At 39.2% G+C, this 23,094-nt stretch overlaps 1 protein-coding gene across 4 annotated transcripts in view; it reads right to left on the reverse strand.

The window, feature by feature from the left end:
• dachb (dachshund b) overlaps positions 1–23,094 on the reverse strand; it is a 109,107-nt gene that overhangs the window by 21,576 nt on the left and 64,437 nt on the right. For 2 of the 4 annotated variants that reach the window (XM_037758094.1, XM_037758092.1), the window contains exons 3-7: positions 13,759–13,869; positions 6,246–6,440; positions 2,949–3,118; positions 1,893–2,019; positions 922–996 (exon numbers count right to left, since the gene is read on the reverse strand). In XM_037758094.1, coding sequence (XP_037614022.1) covers positions 922–996; positions 1,893–2,019; positions 2,949–3,118; positions 6,246–6,440; positions 13,759–13,869 — 678 coding nt within the window. The remainder of the gene's footprint in view (positions 1–921; positions 997–1,892; positions 2,020–2,948; positions 3,119–6,245; positions 6,441–13,758; positions 13,870–23,094) is intronic. The other 2 variants (XM_037758096.1, XM_037758095.1) reach the window with 1 other exon arrangement.

Here is a 23,094-nt window from a genome sequence, read left to right on the forward strand (position 1 = left end):
GCCAAAAACCAAGATGGTGAGGGCAAAAAAAAAAAATGCCGAACTCGAGGCTTCACAATGTGTGACATCACAGATACTACGTCTACTTCTTATATCCAGTCTATGTCAGCGACATCTCAACACTTTGACTCTCGCGTCCGGCCCAGAGAAGCTGAGTTTCTCTCCTTTTATTCTTTCAGGTCCTCACTCCCTTCTTTAAGAGCGGCAGCAACAGATCTGTGTTATTGATTTTAAAAAGGGAAGCGTCCCCTCTGCTGCTGCTGCTCCTGCTGATGTCTGCAGTGCAGCTCCGGAGAGGACGGACGGAGAGAGGAAATGAAGGGAAGAGGTGAAGAATTAGCTGAAACAGAATGTGTTACAAGAATGGAAACTACTGAGAGTGTGATGGAGGGAGGAGAGGCCCCCACATGCTTTTAGTGTGTGACCCCTTGACCCCTTTTAGCCTTGCCTCCTTCACTTAGCCTCACCCCCTCCCTCCCTCCGTCCCTCCATCCATCTATCTATCTATCTGTGCCTCCCTCGTTCACTCCTCTGATTGATGGCTCAGAGACAGGTGATCAATAGGAGGGGCTGAACATCCTGACGCTTCTGTTTCTCTGTTTGTGTGTGTCTCTGCGAGTGTGTGTTTTTGTCACTGTGTCTCTATGTGTGTGTGTGTGTGTGTGTGTGTGTGTGTGTGTGTGTGTTGTGTGTATGTGTGTGTGTGTGTGTAAATACAGTAGATGAGGAAAGCCCTCTAAGTGAGGACAATTTGTCAGTTGTCAAAACAAAATGGGTGAGGGTTTAGATTAAGGAGGGTAATGGAATATCTGCACTTATATAAGAGTATGTGTGTGTGTGTGAGAGTGTGTGTGTTTTCTGTTGTTCATTTAAGAGAATACATTTCTGTGTGTGTGTGTGTGTGTGTGTGTGTGGTCCAACCTTTGTCCTTTGTTATTTTCTTGATGGGTGCAGCAGGGTTGGTCATCGCAACATCTGCATCAGCTGACACCAATCCTGTTGAAAGAAAACACACGGTGAGTTTGTGCACGTGTGTTGGTGCATGAACACACTATGTTTGCATGCATGTGTGTGTATACACATCTGCAGATGCATGTGTGTAAAGTATTTGTATGTGCAACTTTAAATGTGTGTTTTTACATACAGTAAAGTATATGCATGTAGACGTATGTACTATATGTATGCAAGCGTACTTTTTCATTTATACGCTTGCCTTTTTGTAATTTTGAACAATCTCTGGCGCAAGAATTTCCTTCGGGATTAATAAAGTTCTATCTTATCTGATCTTATATGCATGTAACGTAAGTGCATTATGTGTAGCAGGCTGCAACTAACTATTATTAATATTATCAATTACAAATGTGTCAATTATTTTCTGAATAATGGTCTATAAAATGTCAGACAATTTAGAAAAATGCCAATATCTGAAAGTGTTTTGTCCGATCAACAGCCCAAAAGTCAAATATATTCTATTTTAATATCATAGAGGATTACAGAAAAGAGACAATAGACACATTTGGGAAGCTGAAACCGTTAAATATTGTATTGAATAATCCATTTTCATCATATTGGGTGTATGCACAGTATGTGTAGTAGGACTGCGACTATTATTTTAATCATCTGTCAATTAATCGATCGCTTGGTTAGTCGCTCGATCTAAAATAAAAAATGTCAGAAAATGCAGAAAAATTTAAATTTCCAAAGTGTTTTATCCAAAAATTAAAGATATTCAGTTTACTATTATAGAAGATTAACGAAAACAGAAAATATACATATTTAAGAAGCACATTTAATGAAAACACTGTTGAGTTTCTTAAGTTTCTATTGACTGACTAAACGATGGATCGTTGCAGCTCTGATCTACGGCGTGTGTTTGTCATACTGGTGCGTACTGGAGTTTGGTGTGAATGTACCGAGTCTTTCGGGCGAGCTGGAGGCCGAGCTGCTGGGCTGCGACTGCAGAGGAGTGTTGGTCTCATCAACAGATGGAGAGAGAGAGGGACTGTCACACACTCTCTCCTGGAGAAAGAGAGAGAGAGATGAATGAGTGAGTGAGTGAGGTGTAAATAACATTACTGGTGTAAGATCTGAATCATTTTAATATTGTTACTATGGGTTACCAGTGAATGGCACGGATTAAAGAGAAGACACTGCCATGTTGGAGATATAGCATAAAAATAAAGTAATAAATAATACATACAATAAAAAAAAAGATACATGTAATGGAATTCATATTTATCCTGAGGGATGAAAATATCCTCTTTGTCTTCAGTCTTGTGTTTCTTAAACTTTTATCATGGCGACTACTTTTATTTCTACTTTTGCACATGCTCTTGATCATTTTAACACTACAGTTCCTTTTATTTTAAAACATATATAGTACTCTAGTACTATTTTATATTTATGATTATTGACTTTTGCAGTTCTTGTTTGTTCTTTTCTCTTACTATGTTTATTGTGAATGTTAAAACTAATTATTTATGTCTCTCTGATTCTGGTCTTGCCAGCTAGATCTGAGTCATTTGCTAGAAGCTGTAAAAATAATATTAATAATAACAATAATAATAATATAAAATACAAAAACGTATAGAATAAAAGTAAAAAGCAAATAAGTCTTAATCTTCACTCATTCAACTGTGAAAATATTCCACTACAAGTAAAAGTCCCGATTTCCAAACCTTACTTAAGTAAAAGTATTATCAGCCGAATGTATTTAAAGTAAAAGTATTTATAGTGTATTATGTCATATCTACCCTTTAATGTTCTTTCTATATTCTGTATATTACTCTTTTGCACATTAATGTTGTTTTGCAACGTCAATAAAGATTAATCTAATCTAAAAAAGTAAAAGTTCTTTATCGAGGAGTTCCTCAGGGAACCTACTGGGGTCCTCTATGGTTGTCATTTAAAACGTTCTTTTTGAGTGTTTAAATGTGTGCATGTTTTACCTTGATGACGGGCGCCCGGTGTACGTGAGTGTGTATCTGTTGGGCTGCCGCGGCCATGTTGGCGATGGTGTTGAGGTGGTTCATCTGTGACATCGCCATGGCAACAGACGCAGGCGGCAGGCCCATGGGCAGCAGAGGGTGGGGCATCATCATGAAGGGCAGGTCCAACCCTGATGGAGAGAGACATCACATTATCATCTCAGATCACATCCATTAACTCATTATCTTAATCTGCAATGTACAGTTTATTTTGCAGTGAGGTTTATATCATATAATAGACAATTGTTGGGCTTTTACTGGCTCTAGTATTTGGATCTTTTCTGTGTGTTTTAATGTGTTTAATCATTTTATACATTTGCCTTTTTCAGTAAACTGAATGAATCCTTTGTGAGAGTAACAGAGAGAGAGAGAGAGAGAGAGAGAGAGAGAGAGAGGCTGGATGGTGTCTGTGAACTTGTGATGAACTTAACCTTGAGGAAAGCGAGAGGGAGAGGTGTCACCTCAGTGTCAAATGTCTCGCTAATAAAAGTTGACAAAGCAGAGGAGGAGGGAGAGAAAGAAAGGAAGAGGAGAAAATGTGGAGGTCAAAGGGTTAAAGGGTGAGGAGGCGAAAGAAACAGGAGGTCGTTTTTTTTGTTCTTTCGTCTCTTTTCTTTCCTGTCTGTCTTTTTATTTCAATATATTTTATTTTATCCTCTTTTTTTCTTAATTTTTCATTCTTTCCTTACCTCTTTTTACTCATTTCTCTCATAGTTTCTATCTTTCCATCTCTGAACCGCTCTATTTTCTAGTTGTGCATTTTTGTTAAATCTTTATTAGGGCTGTCAATCGATTAAAATAGTTAATTGCAATTAAAATCACATTTTTTATCTGTTCAAAATGAACCTTAAAGGGAGATTTGTCAATTATTTAATACAAATATGCTGCTTTGTGCAAATGTATGTATATATTTATTATTGTAAATCAATTAACAACACAAAACAATGACAGATATTGTCCAGAAACCCTCACAGGTACTGCATTTAGCATAAAACAATATGCTCCAATCTGGCAAACTGCAGCCCAACAGGCAACAACAGCTGTCAGTGTGTCAGTGTGCTGACTTGACTATGACTTGCCCCAAACTGCATGTGATTATCATAAAGGGGGCATGTCTGTAAAGGGGAGACTCGTGGGTACCCATAGAACCCATTTACATTCACATATCTGCAGGTCAGAGGTCAAGAGACCCCTTTGAAAATGGACATGACAGTTTTTCCTCAACAAAATGTAGTGTAAGTTTGGAGCGTTATTTAACCTCCTTCATGACAAGCTAGTATGACATGGTTGTTACCGATGGATTCATTAGGTTCATATGATACCAGTATCTTCACTCTAGCTTTAAAACTGTTGCGTTAAAGTGTTAAAGAAATTAGTGGCGTTAAAACAAATTTGCGATAACGCGTTAACTTTAACAGCTCTAATGTGTTTCTTTATCTGTTTCTCTTTCATTCCCTCCCTTCCTACTCTCTTTTTCACACCAACAACGCTGCATTTGGGGAGCCGTTCCATTAACTTTAATTCATCCCTTAACCCTGAACCTCCTAAAAGCACAACCTTGACATTTGACCTCTGACCTCAGACCCTTTAACCTCAAATGAGCCCCCCCGTTTTTCAAAGGCAAACTCCCTCAAGATGAACACTCTTGAGAGAAGTCGCCTCAGCTGTCGGGAACACACAGGAAAAAAAAAAAAAAAAAAGATGGCAGCGGCTGCTTTCATTCCAATGAAACAATAACACTGATTGCTGTTGTCGTGACGACTGAAGTGATAGAATAATCAATGTGAGTGTTTGTCGCCTCCCGCTGCCCAGCCTGTGTGTGTGTGTGTGTGTGTGTGTGTGTGTGTGTGCGCAAACACATTACTTCTGCAATAAGAAAAAGAGCGAGCATGAGTGTGTTTGTTTGTTTTTGCGCTTCTGTCAATATGGGTGTGTGTGTGTGTGTGTGTGTGGATGTGTGTATGTGTGGTGTTGATGAATTGAGTCATTTAGTAGAGTGTGTGCTGATTAATCCAGGCGGAGTGTTAATACAGGAGATGGGAACAGATTAAATGGCGTACATTAACAAATATTGCCACCGCTTTAAACACACACACACACACACACTCTCTGAACGTGTGTGTGTGTGTGTGTGTGTCCTTCTCCCATGTAGTTTTGTGCCAGGATCTGACTACACGGTATTTTTGATGGTTACGATGGTCACTATGTCATATTAGACGATTGAGAGTCATAAATTCTTGTCGTGACTTGGCCGCGACACATGACAGACGACACGTCGGTCCCCTGTTCTGACAACACACACTCTCCCGGCACCGGCGTCTTTAATATATACGGACTTACCGGGGCGCAAACCCCCCCAGGCCCGACCATGTAAAGGGTCAAGTCAATTTACAACAACTTCCTGTTTCCTGTAGGGGGCGCTATGACTATCACTCATTATGGCACATATATGTCTTCAGGCCTGGACTCTTATCCAGCTTGTGAAATTTGGGGCAGATCCGACTATGTAAAGTCAAGTTACAACAGCCTCCCGTGTCATGTCGAAACATTGAAATTCGCCGCCATAACAACGCCGTTTCCCGAAAACACAAAAGCTTTGCAATTTTGCATCGTGAAGGTGTTGAGATTCTGCTGCCCGACTTTGAGATGGATCTCTTAAAATCCTCTAGGAGGAGTATCGTAAAGTTCCATACCTGTAAAGTGATAAAATGGGGCGTCTTCTCACGTGACCTATGACATCACCTTTCGAGCTATCAAAAAATTCCTTTGCAATTTAGCGTCACATTAATTTGAGGGTTATACCACTCGAATTTGACGCAAATCCGATAAACTCTCTAAGAGGAGGAGTGTGTAAAAGTATGCATAAAATACATGAAAAACGCACAAAATTCAAAATGGCCGACTTCCGGGTGGGCGGAGCGAATGAAACCCGATGAGAAATATGTCTGAAATAATGAGCGGGATGTGCCCGCCAAATTTCATGAATATAGGATCAACTTTTTCCAAACTATGGCCCTTCCTTCCACGCATTTTGGGGGTGCTAACTTTCTGTCGGGACGTCTTAGGCGTCCCAGACGCGGCGTCGGTTGTCGTGTACTATGACACGCTACACAAGATAAAACGATCGATTGGCACACACGACACTCATTCATCGTTCCCGATCCGAGTCGGCACCCTACGACGGCCGTGTCGGGCTATAATCGGGCTGATATGGTGTTGTCCGTCTGGATATATACATCAGTATACGTGTGTACTCACTGTTGGCCAGTAGCTGTTGTTGTTGCTGGAGTTGTTGTTGATTGAGAGCTCCGATGTTCGGCCCCCTCCCACATCCTCCTCCAGCTGCACCACCTCCTGGTCCTACTTGTCCTCCTCCACCTCCTGGTCCTCCACCGTGGACTCCAGCAGGCGGGCTGGTCAGACGCTCCTTATCCCAAGAACACTCACTCCCTCCTGGGAAGGACATTTAGACACTCAGGCTCCAAGCTGATCAAAACCTGGAGCAACAAGCACTAAAACACTGACTTTTCCGTGTTATAATATACATTTCATGTTGCTTCGTGCACTTCAAGGTGTCTCGCTGTTCAAAACTAGCTTTCCGTTTCTCGTACAGCACATTTACGATCATAAAGGTTACAGACATTGAGCCATTAAAGGCAGAAAAACTGCTGGGATTAAGGCGAGGTCATCATGTACTTATGTGAATGATAAAGTTGTAAATTGCGGTGCAACAAAACTAGGAGATTTATTATATTGTTTATCTTGTTGTACACTATAATAACTTCATAACTTAATATATATTATAGGATTGTGTTGTTTAGAAACAATCAGTACGGATTAATGTTGAGTTTCAGTGATCAATTTGGATGAAAGTTAGTTAGTTAAAAGTTATTTTTACTATTATTATTAATTTATTAATAAATATATTTTTTTACTATATGCATTTACAGGTGTTCACTTAATTGTTTGGGGGAATTCTGATTTAATAAAATAATAATATCTGGGTGAAAGTCTACTAGAGGAAAACATTTGCAGATATTTGAAAAAACTCCTAATAAATTATTTTGTTACTTAAATACAGTATATTAGACAAAAAATGCTTATTTTGGTTTTTGCATTTCTGAGCTGCAACACAGGAGGATTTTATTTATTTTTTATATCTTATTTATTGTAACCTAATGTTGAGTTTCCTGCTTTAAGACGGCACTTTTCACCATTTTTTGGATGAAAAATTAAATATTTCCTGGTCAAAACAAAATTCCTGTTGCACAAGAGTTTAGCTTGCATTCGTTAATGACTTAAAATCATAAATAAATCCATTATATTGTGTCATATACACGTATAAAGGTTATTTAATTGTTTTTTATTGCCAATGTGTGACCAGGTTGTAACCTAACCCTAAAAAATGAGACCTTTCTTGGTTTCCTCTATCAGCCTGTAGACGGCTTTTAACGTGAAGAATGCGGGATGTTTTATTGCGGGGAAAATCCAGCGGATGTGACGTCATTCGTGCTCGCCAGTGCCTTTTATTCTCTACGGGGTTAGCAGTGTGCAATGATAGCTAACGTCCGGTTAGAAATGGAGTCCGCTAAAACCAACAAACGACCACAACTCAGACTCCAACGCAACCTCCACTTCAACTACTATTTCGAGTGCATAAGTGCGTTCACGCTGTGAAGTATGGCAAAATGTGTACCCGGATGTTGTACTCAAAATGGTGAAATCGTTGAGTGTGGAACACTGGACGATTTTTCACACTCATCTTGGCTACGTAGCGGAAGAACATGTGAAAATGGCGGCAGATGATGCAGGAGCTTTTGCGGTGCTGAACAACGTACCTTATAGACGTAAGTTAAAATGATTCACGTCTACTCATTTGCTTTCATTTTCTGTGTATTCTTGAGCAACAAAGCAGGCAGATATTTTGGCGGGTGGTGGACGGGTAAAACCTGAAGGAGGCAGCAGTGCAACGCAAAGGATGCAAGCTGCTGTAAAACACCGAAGAAGAAGAAGATATTTTGCCGCGGTGAAATGTTGCAATCGTCATTTCCGCTAAGTGCGCTGCAGAGTATTCGATTTGAGACGACCCTACACCGCAGAAATTCAGGCTCTACTCAAGTAAGTACAGCGTGCACACAGTGCACTACATTGAAGTGTACTTCCGGAAGTACGTGGATTGGAACACACTGATAGTGATATTGTGGTTTTAACGTTAACCAACATGATGCCTGTCAATCAGTCTCGTGTGTGTCGCCTCACTGTTTTGACCGATGCTCGCTCACGTCTATGTAGTGCGATCACAAGATTCTTCCATAGAGCCACTTTAATACGACCTAATGATCATTATAAACAAATATTATTAAACTGGTTTCAGGATAAAGTTTCAAAAGAGTCAAAATGATCACCGTCTCTCTTCACACCTTCATTCCTGTACTCCACCTCTCCTCTCTCTCGCTCTCTCTCTCTCTGTGTAACGCTGCCTCTCTCGCCCTCCACGCCTCTCTCTCTGCTCCCCTGCTCCCTCTCTCATCCATCTTCATCTCCCTCCATTAGTTTGAATTAGCAACCGTCTCTCTCTATTATTGCCTACTGAACTCCCTGCGCTGTGTGTGCGTGTGTGTGTGTGTGTTTTAGTGTGTGTGTGTGTGTGTGTGTGTGTGTGTGTGGATGACAGCTGGGCCTCATCCCCTCTGCCATTTACACCAGGGAAGAAAAGAAGTATAAACAGATGGGCAGATGTTCTCTCTCTTTCTCTCTCTCTCTCATACTCTCATTTTTTCCTTGGCCTTGTCCTCTCCTTCTCTGCCTCTCTTTTTCTCTCTCTCTCGTCACTCGCTTTCACTTGTTTTGGGATTATTTTGTATTTTCTCTCTCTCTCTCTCTCTCTCTCGTCTATTAATGACTAAAGGTGTGTTCCTGAAATTCTGAAAACATGCAGTACCCGTTTTTCTACAGTAGAGCAGGTACTATCAGGGCTGGAGTCTAACGGCGTCCCGTCATCCCGGGGACGATAGAGAATATACCTGATAATGCTACAGTAGCTGTGCTTCCATTCATACATTTGATGCGTATTTTTAAGTATAGCGTCATAGAATTCAATAAATCTTCCTCCGTTTTTGCCTTTATCAAAAGAGAGTTGATGGGATATGGAAACGCGTCAGTCGGTGTTACCGGTGTACACCAATTACTTGCCCACCGCCCCCACCGTCGTTTTGCTTTTTTTTTACAGAAATAAAACCCATTCAGTTAATTTTGGAGTATCAGCGCCGTGTTATCAATACATAGTCAGACGATGGACGCTACAAACTGAAAGTGAAAGTGTCTGCTCCGTACGGAGTCTCAGCTCAGAGAAGCAGACAAGACGATGGAGGAGGATTTGGTGTCAAAGCGTTAATCAGAAGCGCCTATTTGGTAATATTTCAGATTTAAACCCAATTAGAGTTAAAAAAAAATGCTATAAGGGAACCATAATGTTAATGAGGTAATCGCTGTGTGGAGGACGAAGCCAAGCCCCTCAGGAAGAGCGCCGGTCGTCGATCCCAACTTTCGTAGTGGCCAAACGGCGGTACTGCAACTTCGGTGTCCGTCACCTGATGTTGTTGGGCCCAAAAACACGAACACTCTAATAGCCCTCATTTAAAAATTATGTTTTTAAAGTTGTAAAATGAACTAACAGCTGAATCCATAGTTATTTCCCATCCCATCAGACCCAGACCGAGGCTTGAGCGCAAGCCGTGACGACGGCGTGACGTTGACGAGTCATGCGCATGTCCAATGTGCCCAAGATTCGGGTACTTTTCCAGACAGAAGTCGAGCCATTTACGGGGCCCCGCCTACAACGCTGTATCCAGTTCTCTTCATACATCCATGGACGAAGCGGGCACAGCCGGTGTGAACGGTGCAGCGGCGCAAGGTAGACCTCTACAGCCCCGCCGCAAAAGCTCTACCGGCGAGGCCAGACACACCGTCACCTGACGGTAAATATCAAAGTAAGCACTCTACAGATATTGAGCGTCATCTTTTCCTGTAAAATGTCCGGTGTAATCGGTAACACCGGTGTTGTCACAGGTTTATTAACCGGTGGGAAAATGTCCTCACCGTCACATCCCTGATTCTGACGTAGCGAACATTCAACTCACATGACTGATCAGCTGTTTCTGCTGTCGGAGTCTTCTCGGATATTCCCATAACGTGTGAATGCTTGCTTTCGTCTACGGACAACAACAAACATGACCAACACTAGATGGTTAGACGGCCGAGCCGACTTGTTTTGTTTCCAGTTCGCAACCTCTACTTCTTCTTCTACTTAGCGTAGCTTATAGCGCCAACATCTGACCAAACTACGCTTAAGCCGAGTTTTATTCGCTCCAAACCAGTTCATGGAAACGCGCCTAATTTGCATTTATTTTTAGTGACATTTTAAAAAAAGTTTGCTTAAAATTCACTTGACAATTGAATGTAAACGCCGCTATAGTGAACTACAAATCTGTGGTGAAATCTGCACGAGGAGATCTAGTTAATATTAGCTGTTAGCAGCCGGTGGGCAGCACAGTCCTGCTTGGCTAAATATCGAATAGCTAAAGTACGAAGTTTCCATGGAGTTACATTATGATGCGTTCAAGCTCTATTCAGGAAAAAAAAAAATGAGGATGGATCTGATGAAGGTAAATTATAATGTTCTCACAGGGCTGGGCATTATATCAATATTATGAGACTAGACGTCGTCTTAGATTCTGGATATCGTAATGTGGTGTGAGTGTTATATATAATAATTAGTAAACATTATTAACTAAATTAATTGTGTTGGTTGTTAACAGTAAAATAACGATATTTAATTACCAATTTACCATTTATAACTGATGGTTATTATAAAGTGTTACCCTTGCTTTTACATTAATGCATGAGTAATAAGAAGTCTTTTGATCTGAAGTAAATGATCTGAATGCTGCTTCCATCTCTTCTTTTTCATACTTTCTCTCTCCTTTGTCTCAACCTATTTATTCTGCTTCTTTCTTTCTTCCTCTCTCGCTGACAAAAAACAAAGATATGGTTTCCATTGACACATAAATCTGTCCTTCTCTTTCTCCATCACTCCTCTCTTTCATCCCTCTGCGTTTTTCTCATTTCTATAAAGAAACAAAACAGATATGACGGCCACTGCAAGCGATCGACTTTCACCCATCAAACACCGAAACAGCTTTTCTTTTTCTTTTTCCGCTCGCCCTAAATATCCCTTTCTCTCATTATGAGTCCATTTCCCCCCCACCCCCCTCGCTTTATTTTCTTTTTCATTCGTACACTCGTTCCTCTCCTCTATTGTCCGCCGGAGTTTCCCAGGCCGGTGTGAGTGTCTCTTACAAAGAAAATAAGGTCGGACAATGAAAGGGAGGCTTTCCAACGCACTCGCAAAACAAAACAAGAAAACACTGTGAATGAAATAAAAGAAGAAGGAAGGAGGAAGAGGAGCAGGAGGGAATAAATAAAAAACGACAGGGCGAAAGAGAATAAAAAGAGTAACTCTATCAGGCCCATTTGCCAGGTCAGCTGAAGAAAAGGAAGAGATGGAAACAGAAGGAAGGATTGCTCTCTCTCTCTCTCTCTTTTCTTTTCTCTTTGCTTTTTGTTTTCTGTCTTTTTAATAATTCAGAGAAGCAAACACAGCAGAGACGGAGTGGCCCGGAAAGAGTGTGTGTGTTAGTGTGTGTGTGTTAAGTCTTTGTTTTTATATATGTCACTAAGTACTTTAGTACGTTTTCCTGACACATACATTTACACTGAACATTATAATCAGACAGCCGTTACCATCGGGGATAATCGCTCCAAGCATCCACACTTATGTTCTCTTTATTATTATTATTATTATTATTATTATTATTATTATTATTATTATTATTATTATTATTATTGCAGTTGTTTTGGCACATATCTGCTGCCACATACAGCTACAATAAATGGTTGTAATTCTCTCATGTGCAGCATCAAAGGCCTATACACACCGGGGGCCTGACGAATAAACAACGTGAAATAGTCGCGAAATTTAATTTATTGAGTCGTGTACATTTTTTTTGTGATGGTCAGCACGAAAAACTAATATGTTTTTGTCACGTATCTTCCGTACTGAAGTTACGGCGTTATTTTAACCCAAACCGCGACCTTTTCCTAATCCTAACTAAGTACTTTTGTTGCCTAAACCACACCAAATCGATCTATTCCTAAACCTAACTAGGTACTTTTGTTGCCTAAACCAAACCAAATCGATCTATTCCTAAACCTAACTAAGTACTTTTGTTGCCTAAACCAAACCAAGTCGACCTTTTCCTAAACTTAACTAAATAGTTTTATTTTGAAAAGACTGAAGCAGAAATAAAAACGCATAAAAAATACGTTGATGAAAGTCGTTCATATTGTATTTCGAGTTATTTCATGTAATGAGTTTAGTTCTCTCCATTTAATCTGAAGTTCAAATAAGAATTTGATGTGTTAAGATATATTTTAACATACATAATAATGTAAATGTTATCACAATGTGAGCAGAGACACTGACTCACCTTTGATTTTTGAGCAAAACAGAAAGAAAAAAACACCATTTAAGTTTAATTTTCACGGCCTTGTGCATTTCCCTTTACTTGCTCTTAAACTGTATTAACATGAATGTACCGTTAAATACATGTTACAGTATAAAACGTATTAAGAACTAATAAGAAATGAGAGTTGAAGAAAGAAATCTGAAGCGAGGAAGCAAAAAAAAGGGAGCAAATGACAGAAGAAGACACTGAATAGTATTGAAACCCGACCGGCCAGCACTTACATAACACACACACACACACACACACACACACACACACACACACACTCATGTACTGGAGCTCTCCGTCATGTGTCCATATATGTTTGCAGTCGGTGTAAAATGTTGAAACTGATCCCAGCGAAGAGACGATCTCTGTGACATGAGATCCGGTCGCGTTTCAATACTAAATAATACTTTCTCTTCCGTCTTTGGTTTCCATTTCGTGCCTTATTCTTTCTCCCCGCAGCCATCAATGTGTGTGTGCGTTTTTTATACAGTTTTTGTGATGTAAAAACGTGAGGTGAGGTAAGAGAAGACGATATTAAAAAGAGATAATTGATCCCCAGGAGAAGAAGAGAAAGGTGGAGGTGTGAGAACGGACAGAAAAGAAGAATAGATAAAGAAGAAGGTGGAAGAGGACCTTAAAAGAGTTTAATGCTAAAATGTTGATTATATACTGTTCCCTATTTAGGTTGTATTTTCTCTTTGTGCATTATTGACCTCTCTTAACTGATAACCGACCCTCGTTAACCCATTATTAACCGTTAACCGACAAGACTTGTGCCTCGCATGCGGCGGTGTAGCAGCTGTCCGGTGTTATTTTCACTGATATACTGTAAGTAGAAATACATTTTTTACTTCCAGTAAGACAATATAAGACAGTGATGCAATACTTTAATGTTGTCATTGGTCACAGTGGAGCACATTTTAACTACTTCATATACTTTTAGTAGTTTAATGTGTAACAATGGATCATATTTTATAAACCCATGACGTGTTTTGGTTGTTAAAACTTACGTTTAAAAGCTATTAAAGCTCTTAAATAAATGTAGTAAAATGAAAAGTACGATATTTCTCTCTGAAGTATAGTATAACGCAGCATAAAAATGGAAATACTCAGGTAAAGTACTTTAAAGTTGTAATTGAGTACTTGAGTAAATGTACTTTCCACCGTCTACAGGTGTGTGTCTGTGTGTGTGTTACCTGTGTTGGAGTGTAAGTCGTCGTTGTCCGACTCGTTGCCGTTCTGGAGACTCATCATCATCTTCATCTTCTGCAGCTTCTGGAGCTCGGCCATGGCTGCCGCTGTCAGGCCTGTGACACACACACACACACACACTACAGTTACCTTCATCATCCTCATCATCAGTATGACAAACATCTGTAGCAGCAGCACACACACACTCACAGAGGTAAGACGTCCCATCAGCTGCCCTATAATCCATCAATCTCTCAAATGACCAATCAGCTGACTCCTCGTTGGAACCTTGCAGGTGCTGCCTCTCTACCCATGATGCTTTGCGGCGAGCTGTGACACACATACAAACGTACCGACGCTCGCTCGCAGCCCCGGCTTGTCGCTGTCAAAAAATTCTCTTTTCAGTTTGAGCGTTTTGTTGAAGTGTTTCGGGGGTGTGAGTGCTGTTTCAGACGCCTCGGGGCTGATGTATATTCACTGATACACACACACATGCACAAAAACAAAACACACACACACACACACACACATAGAGAACACACCCCCACCGCTACACACACACACACACACTCTTTTGTATGGACTAAGATCCCTGGCTCTGTGCACTGACCTGGAACTGACTTCTATACACAACAACCAGCAGAGTGAGAGCGATGACCCTCTGTGTGTGTGTGTGTGTGTGTGTGTGTGTGTGTGTGTGTGAACTCACTATTATGTTTCCAAGTGTGCACGTGAGCCTTTCGCATCGTGCTGAGTGTGTACGTACAGTTTTCTTTCATGTATAAATGTGTGTGTGTGTGTGTGTGTGTGTGTGAGGGAATGCATGCTTATCTGTGCATACTTGTGTCCATATGTGTGTGTGTGTCCATGTGTGTGTGTGTGTGTGTGTGTAGGTCAGTTGGTTTTGCCCCGGTCACGGTTGACGGCCTCGGAGGAATGTCCATTACACACACAGTACAGTTGTCTGCGAGCTATAAAGAAAACAAGATAGAGGGAGGAGGGAGGAGGGAGGAGTTGTCGCGTTGTTTGAAATTTAATTTAAAGCAGGATGAAGGGATGGATGGATGGAGGGATGGATGTATGAGGGAGGATGTGTGGAAGACAGAAAGAGTGTGTTGTGTGCAGGTGAAACTAAACTGCAGTTCCCCAAATAACTACAGAGGTAAAACGTTAAAAACGTTACCCATTCGTCTGTTATCTCTAAGAGTTTTTAGTTGGTTTATCTAATTCCTAAACATCCCAAAAGTATTTTTTGTGCACATTTTAAATATATTTTCCAACAAAGGAAAGAAAAAAACACTTTTAAAACAACGTTACTGTAATCTGATTTCATGTCAGTTTGGTGAGGAATGATTTCACGTTGTAGCTGCGTTGGGTCAACGTTTCTTCATTCAACAGTTCGTATGATATCATATAAGAAAAGTTGTCCATGCAAATCGTCCAGCAACACGTGTCAATTTTCGCTCGTTACACGCATACAATCTTTTCAAAATAAACTTCCGTCTTCACAGGAAACTACTTAGTTAGGTTGAGGAAAAGATCGTGATTTGGGTTAAAATAACTACAGAAATGCTGTAACTTGAGTACGGAATTTAAAAATAAATACATTTTTACTTCTGGTTTCACACGGGGTACAAACACCGACACCGACCTCCTCCCTACGCAGCGTTTGTCGCTCTTTATAATGCCTGGTTCAAAATAAAGTGGATTACGTACAGATTGATGTGTTTGATATATATACAAAGTACATTGCATTACTTTTCGTAGGTATTGTATAGCTACAAATGGTGTATGAGAACAGCCTGCTTGGGTGCAAATTAGCTGTTGAGTTAAAACCTGAATGTTTTAATTTGTGTTTTTAAAACATAGATATTGAATGTTTCCCAGAAATTGTCACCAGAAAGTGACAATGTTCATTTCATGGTGTCTTTATAATCAATCATTTCCCTCGATAGTTGGTGGAGACCAAAACTAGAGCTAAAAGAGGGTGAATATTAGTCATAAACACGACTCAAAATAGATGCTAATGTTTCTCCATATTTGCTGGACGTGCAAATAAGCAGCTGTTTGCTAAGAAGTAGGTCGGGTGATTGTACGTATATATCTGTGATTGGCTGAGTCCATCCCTGTTGTTTTTTTTTGGGGCAAATTGTGGGGTGATTTTTATCATTTCATTTTGCCAATTTAACGGTCCACCTCCTCGAGAATTGAACTCGGTAAATAATTAACATGTAAAGCTCAATTTGAAGTGTGCACAAATAGGAACTGGCATTTGGAGTTGGGCCGAATTATGCACATTCTTGTTGCACTTTTTGTCTTTAACAAAACAGGGCAGTGACTAAATGACAATGAAGTTGTCTTTAGTGGTTGCTGCCCGAACAATTGGTGCTAAAAAGCAATGTATATAATGTCGGACAGCTGTTCAGCCTGTTTTTACAGCTTATTATATAGCTTATAAGAATAAGCTATAGGCTATAATGCTTCTGTAAAATTAGATATTTACATTAAAGATGTCAGCACGACTCCCCCCGCCCCTTGTGCATGCCGGCAACCACCGGTTTTTCAGCTGACGGCGGTCTGTTGGAATATATCGTATATAACGATATATGAGCTGACAATGGATTTTAATCCGAACCGACCTGTTCCTGAATCCACCAAGTGATTTCTAATACATCAGTCTGTTTCACAAGTACACCAGTAATGAGGAGAGGCTACTGAGAAAGAAAGGAAGCGGGAGAATAGAAAGAAAGAGAAGAAAGAGGTCCAGTCAAAGAGCCCGAGGCAGAGTGACCAGACGTATTGTCTGCTGTCCTGCTGAGAGAGAAGAGGAGGAAAGAAACGGAGAAACATGATGGAGGAAAGGAGGCCAAGAATGAAGAGGACCATACGGAGCTGCTGCTCACAAGTACGGAGATAACATGAAGGTCAGAGAAAACAGTATCAATCGGATGTAAATAATAATGAAAGGAAAGTTTTACATATTTTGGAAAAAAAAACATGCCATTACATGTTATATATATATATGTATATATATATATATATTCCAATACAACAGAGGATGTAAAAAACGCTCATGAAAAACGCATTAAAGGTGAAGAGTAAAAACAAAAGAAGGCCGAGTAAGACTGAAAAAAATGAGGGTGAAAACAAGGGAAGTAAAGAAGTAGGATTGATGTGAAAGGAAGAAAAAAAGGTGGAGGAGACAAGAGGATATAAAGATGGAAAGGCGACGGAGGAAGCAAGAGGAGAGAGGTCTGGAAATGGAAAAACAGAAAGAAGAATGAGTGACATGAAGAAGTGGGATGGATGAAGGCAAAGAGGTCAAATAGATAAACAAGGAGAGAGAGAAGGAGGAATAACGTGGGAAAACCAGACGGAATAAAGGAAGTGGGAAAGCGAAGATAGGGAAAGTTATGTTAAATGAAAAGTAATAGATTATGACATTTATTTACATAAAGTGAGCTACTCTTCTGTTTTACCTACAGATTTCTTGTTTTAAAACTACTTTACTGCCTACATTACAAACAAAAAAATCATGCGAACATGTTCACAATGACACGCTGATGTTTAGCAGGTAACAAAGCATATCATTGACCCGCCTGTCCACCAGAGGACAACGTGTCAGTGTCATGATTCACCTTACTGAGCCATGAATTTGACCCGCTTGTATGGAGGTGCTGTACCAGCAGAGGGGCAACAAAACCACTTAGTTAGGTTTAACATCATGGTTGGGCTTAAACAAAAAGGTATGCAAACAAAGTGCAATACGTACAAAAATAACGTGACATAAGTACGGAACAGGTCACAAACGTAACTTACAAACAAAACAGTTTGTTCGATAGTCGTTGACACATTGCACCTAAAACCACAAATGTGGAACTTGTTGTAGCACTAGAAAGAAATGTCCGGGGATCACCAAAGTCAGGAGGATTCATCCTCTCGGGACCTCGCATGTCGGTACCAAATTTCGCGCCAATGAGTCCATTAGATGTTGAGATATTTCAGTGTGGACCAAAGTGGTAGACCGACCAAAAAAAAAACCTGCCCAACAAAACCAGTGAGAGTGATTTATGTCAGTCTGGTAAATTCAAGCTATGTATAATTTGTTCTGGCAAAAGTTCAAGTGGAAATTAAATGTAATAATGAACAGTTGGTAACAGAAAAAAAGATGAGACAGAAGAGGAAGGATTAAAAATGGAAAATGGAGTCCCTCTGTGAGGTCAGGACTGCATTCACACATTGATTACTGAAGAACACCTTGCCGCACACACTCACTAAGATGCATACACAGATACAGGAAACAGGGCTACACACACACACAACATAGATTACACACACACACACTCCCATAAACACACGCACACTCGGACACAGAGTCCGAACGCCCGCTTCGCCTCGATGCAACCAGAAGACAATCAATAGTGAGGGCAGAGCCACAATACTGTTCTCCATCATGACTATCAAACACACACACACTCTCTCTCAGATCGATGGCTGTCCGCTGTGTCCACGGTTACCGAGCATCGACCCCCGCCGCTAATGGCGACCACGGAACCTTGGGAATTAGTGTGTGATTGATTGACAGACTGCTTCAAAGACACACGCATCATATAGAGCTAGTCCGTGTGTGTTGGTGTGTATGTGTGTGTGTGTGTTTCAGTGGTCCCCTGTGGGTTGCCCATACGTTGTTTACCCATCTCTTTTTCCTTCCCGTGCATCCTAATGCTTTCCGAAGGACAAAACAAGAGAGACAGGGAAGAACGGGGAATGAAAAAGAGGAAGTGAGGACGAACAGGATTACAACAGAAGAGAAGTGAATCGTCAGCGTAACATGACAAATCAACTCATCAGAAAAAAAATGAAGAGGGATTTTTCCCACCAGCGCTCACGTGATGGTGACTTTGCTCTGCCTGATTAAAAAAGGCCACAACTCTGAGGGAAAAGACGAGTCAAGGTTGGATTTATTAAAGATTTTTTAACAAAGTCTTTGGAGCCGTTTAGATTGAACGAGGTATTAGACTCGAGTCCATTTTTGTAACTTTTTTGACCTCTTTTGTAGGTAAAACCGAGCCACTAAAACCCCTCCTGGTACCACCCTTTTCCTTCACCTCCTTTATTTAGACAGCTATATCTAACTCTTTTGTAATGTATTAACATGTATTTTCTATAGTACCGTTTTTCTAATATATATGAATTTTCAAAAAAAAATTGATATGCATCTCATCATATATTTGTACTCTTGCGTGCTATATTTTCTGATATATGTAATTTTCTTTTTACCTTTTTCTACTATTTCTTTTTATACGCATTTCATATATTTATGCCATGCCATGCTAGCGTCATGGTAATGTCGGTTGGTCCACAACTTTAGTTCAGACTGCAATATCTCAGCAACTATCGGATGAACTGCCATGAAACTTGGTACAGATATCCATGGTGCCCGCAGGATGAATCCTAATTACTTTGGTGAACCTCTGACTTTTCCTCTAGCGCCACCAGCAGGTCAAAAATGCCACTTATCCAGTGAAATATCTCTACATCCACAGAATGGATTGGTAAAGTTTGGTACAGACATTAATGTTTCCCAGAGGATGAATCCTAATAACTTTGGTGTGAATAAACCAAGGAAAAAGAACCATAAAATTAATATAAGCAGAGATAGAAACAATGAACAGTTTTGTCCCTAAAGTCTGCAAAAAATATATGTTTTTGCTCTCTTGAAATAATGGGCTTGATATATGCCATTTTGGCTGTGCAGGTCTCTCATGTAAACAGATAATATTTCTCATGAGACTTCCTGATGAAATAAAAGGTTAAATCAAAAATAAAGAGTGCCACCGACTCTTTTTGATTGATATGTAGAATCTATAAACTCCAAAGCAAAGGAAAAAAATTTAACAAAAAGGCCATGATTATTTGCTTATCGTCTGTGAAAGTGAGGAAATTATAAAAGAAGAAAATTAAATTAATCCAAAATATACTGAAGATGTTGATGGCAGTTCAAGTTTTGAATGCTGAAACGTTTGACTTCAGACCGTTTCAAAATAAGAGCTTAATTATTTGGGAAAGTTTGACACTTGACAACATGATATTAAAACAAACAATTCAGCTTTTTGTAGGTTAAATAAAATCTTGGGCAATCAGGTATCCAAGTCTTTCAACTTCAAGATACGTTTTGAAGTGAGTTCTTCATTTTGAAACCAAACAAAGCATCCTGTTCTCTTATTTTGGAAAGTCCTGGACTCTGTCCTACATAGTACAAGTTAGACGAAATCATTAACGCCCCACCCATCGTAAAAGAAGTGGACCTTCTCCTGCTACTGTAAGGCCCTTTTTCAGTAAAAGCATCCACTGCACGGCAGGCGATATTCTAAATGAGATCTGACAGTGTCCTTCCACATCACAGGATGGTCTTTAATAGCTTTGAGTTCGCTGGTGGAGGCTGTTGGGTGATCTTCAAGAGTCCTGAACCCCCCCCTCCTCCTGAGCTCGCGTGAATCCCACCCCATTTGGCCGCGGTCGTAAATATTTAATCCACTGCACCTACATCTCTGACGAAGTGCTCTGAACGCGCTCTCAGAGACGGAGAGAGTGACACTTTGAATAAAACAAACAGGAAAACAGAGAAATTGCTCTTTGTGTTCTGAATTTAGAAACACACTGTTCTGGCCTTTTTTTTTTGTTTTTCTGTTTTTTGTTTTTTTTCTTTCTTACTTCCTGCGAGCACTCCCGAGTGCCAATTTACAAATGCAGTCGATTGCTCTTGTGCTGAGTCAAATAGATTTCAGCTCCGCGCTCTGGCACTTAGGTGGCCCATCTTTAGCTCTCACTGGAAAGTCCAAGACGCCCATTTGGAACCGTCTTACAGCGGCCATTTTGTGTCATCTCTAATACACACAGACACTGGCTTTAGAATAATTGTTTTAGCCAAGTCTTTGACTTTAAGATCTACTGCCTCTTAAAAGTCAATGTTTAAGTCAATGGTTAGAGGCTCAGTTCAATTAAATTCAATGTTAAGGAGTTTTTTTCCCCTTTACCCCAGTGATTATTGGTTCCATTGCCTAATAAATACTGCTAAAGGGTTCTGTTGTTTAATTAAGTCAATGGTTAGAGGTTCAGTTTGGTTAAGTTCAATGTTAAAGTGTTCTATTATCTGTAAAAGACAGTGAATATTGGTTACTTTGCATAATGCTGATTGGTAAAGGGATGTATTGTCTAATTAAGTCAATGGTTAGGGGTTCAGTTCAATTAAATTCAATGTTAAGGAGTTCTTTTCCCCTTAACCCCAGTGATTACTGGTTCCATTGCCTTATAAATACTGGTAAAGGGTTCTGTTGTTTAATTAAGTCAATGGTTAGAGGTTCAGTTCAGTTAAATTCAATGTTAAGGAGTTATTTTCCCCTTAACCCCAGTGATTATTGGTTCCATTGCCTAATAAATATTGGTAAAGGGTTCTGTTATTTAATTAAGTCAATGGTTAGAGTTCAATTTTAAAGGGTTCTATTATCTGTAAAAGACAGTGAATATTGGTTCCTTTGCCTAATGCTGATTGGTAAAGGGTTTTGTTGTCTAATTAAGTAAATGGTTAGAGGTTCTATTGCAGAATAAAGTCAATGATTGAGTATTAAGTTCCCGGTTAAAGATGTTAATTATTGGTCCTTCTGTTAACATCAAGTCCAATCCAAAAAAGTAAATAATTTGAAGTCACATTGCCGTTTAAAGTCAATGGTTAGGGGTTATATTGCTTCATGAACTCAACAAATAAAGTCAATGGCTGGGTGTTCCAATCTCTGATTAAGTTCAATGATTAGGCTCAACTGCCTAATAAAGTAAATATAAAATGTCGAAATATAAAAAAACAGTCAATGTTTAAGTCAATGGTTAGAGATAAAGTTCAGTTAAATTCAATGTTAAGGAGTTCTATTCCCTTTAAAAGACTATTGGTTCCATTGCCCAATGAAGATTAGTAAAGGGTTCTGTAGTCGAATTAAGTCAATGGTGAGGGCTTCTCTTAGGGAATAAAGTCAATAATTGAGGATTCTGCTCCCAGCTAAAGTTGTTTAAAATCAGAAGTTAGGGTGCCATTGACTTGTTAATAGAACCCCAAACTATTGACTTTAAATAGCCAATAGTTTGGGGATCTATGACATGTTTAAAGTCAATGGCTAGAAGTTCTAGTCAATAGGTATATGTTCTAAAGCCAGTGGGCCGAGATTTCCCTTTAAAAGTCAATCATTATAGTTCTACTCACTAATGAAGTCAATGGGTATGTGTTCTATTGCTTGTTTAAAGTTAGTGGTGGGGGTTCTACTGTATTATCTTATAAAACCAATTGTTAGGGTTTCTATTGCCTTTTTAAAGACAATACCTTTGGGGTTCTATTGGCTATTTAAAGTCAATGGTTAGATGTTGATGGTGCTGTTGCTTAGTAAAATAAATATAAAAGGTAAATAGTCAGTGGTTTTGTGTTGCCTAATTCAATGGTTAGAGGTTTAAATCGATAGTTAAGATCAGTGCTGTGTACTGAATTTAAAAAGTTTGTATGTATAGTTTGGGTAAAAAAGGTTAAACCCTTCATCTCCGAAACATGGTGGATTGAGAATAAGTTTTTTTTGTTTCTTTAGAGTTTGAGTTCTAACAGCCAACAAATCTCCAAACTGGTGAACATTACATTTTAAACAAAACCTCACAGAAACAACAATCCTCTTTTATTAGCAGTAATTACTTGCATGCTGGTAAAAAAACAAAAACAAGTGTTTTATTGTAATGAAGTGTGCTGCAGGCTGTTATAGTTTATAACCTCATTGATTTTGTTCTGGCAGAACTTCACACTTTTAGCTGTTTATGAGCAAAGATCATTCAATTAAACCGTAATCTTCAAGAATTACGTTGCATACTAACTAAACTTGACTGCACAACAATTAGAGAAATAATTAAACTGTGCAATACTCTGGCATTAACACTGAATTTATACTATACATTTATATTTACTTACTTAAAATGTGTCTATATATTGCATGTGTTTGATGCACATATGTTATATTTGTATTATTTAATTATATTACTCTACATATATTATGTTATATATTGTACTATTATGAACATAATTTACCTTTTACATACTCTTTTATTTATTTTTTTGTTTTTAATTAAACTTAGTTAACAGTTATTTTAATGTTAAACAATGAAATTATCATTTATAATTTTTACTAATATTAGCAATGCTATAATTTGTTATTTTAGCAGTTTATTGTTGCACACATAACATTTTATATAATATATATACATAAGTATTTGTTAATAATTAAGATATTAATAAACCTTAAAGAAATTGTTTGTAA

This window comes from Sebastes umbrosus, chromosome 22 (genome assembly GCF_015220745.1).
Source record: "Sebastes umbrosus isolate fSebUmb1 chromosome 22, fSebUmb1.pri, whole genome shotgun sequence".
Taxonomy (NCBI): Eukaryota; Metazoa; Chordata; class Actinopteri; order Perciformes; family Sebastidae; genus Sebastes; species Sebastes umbrosus.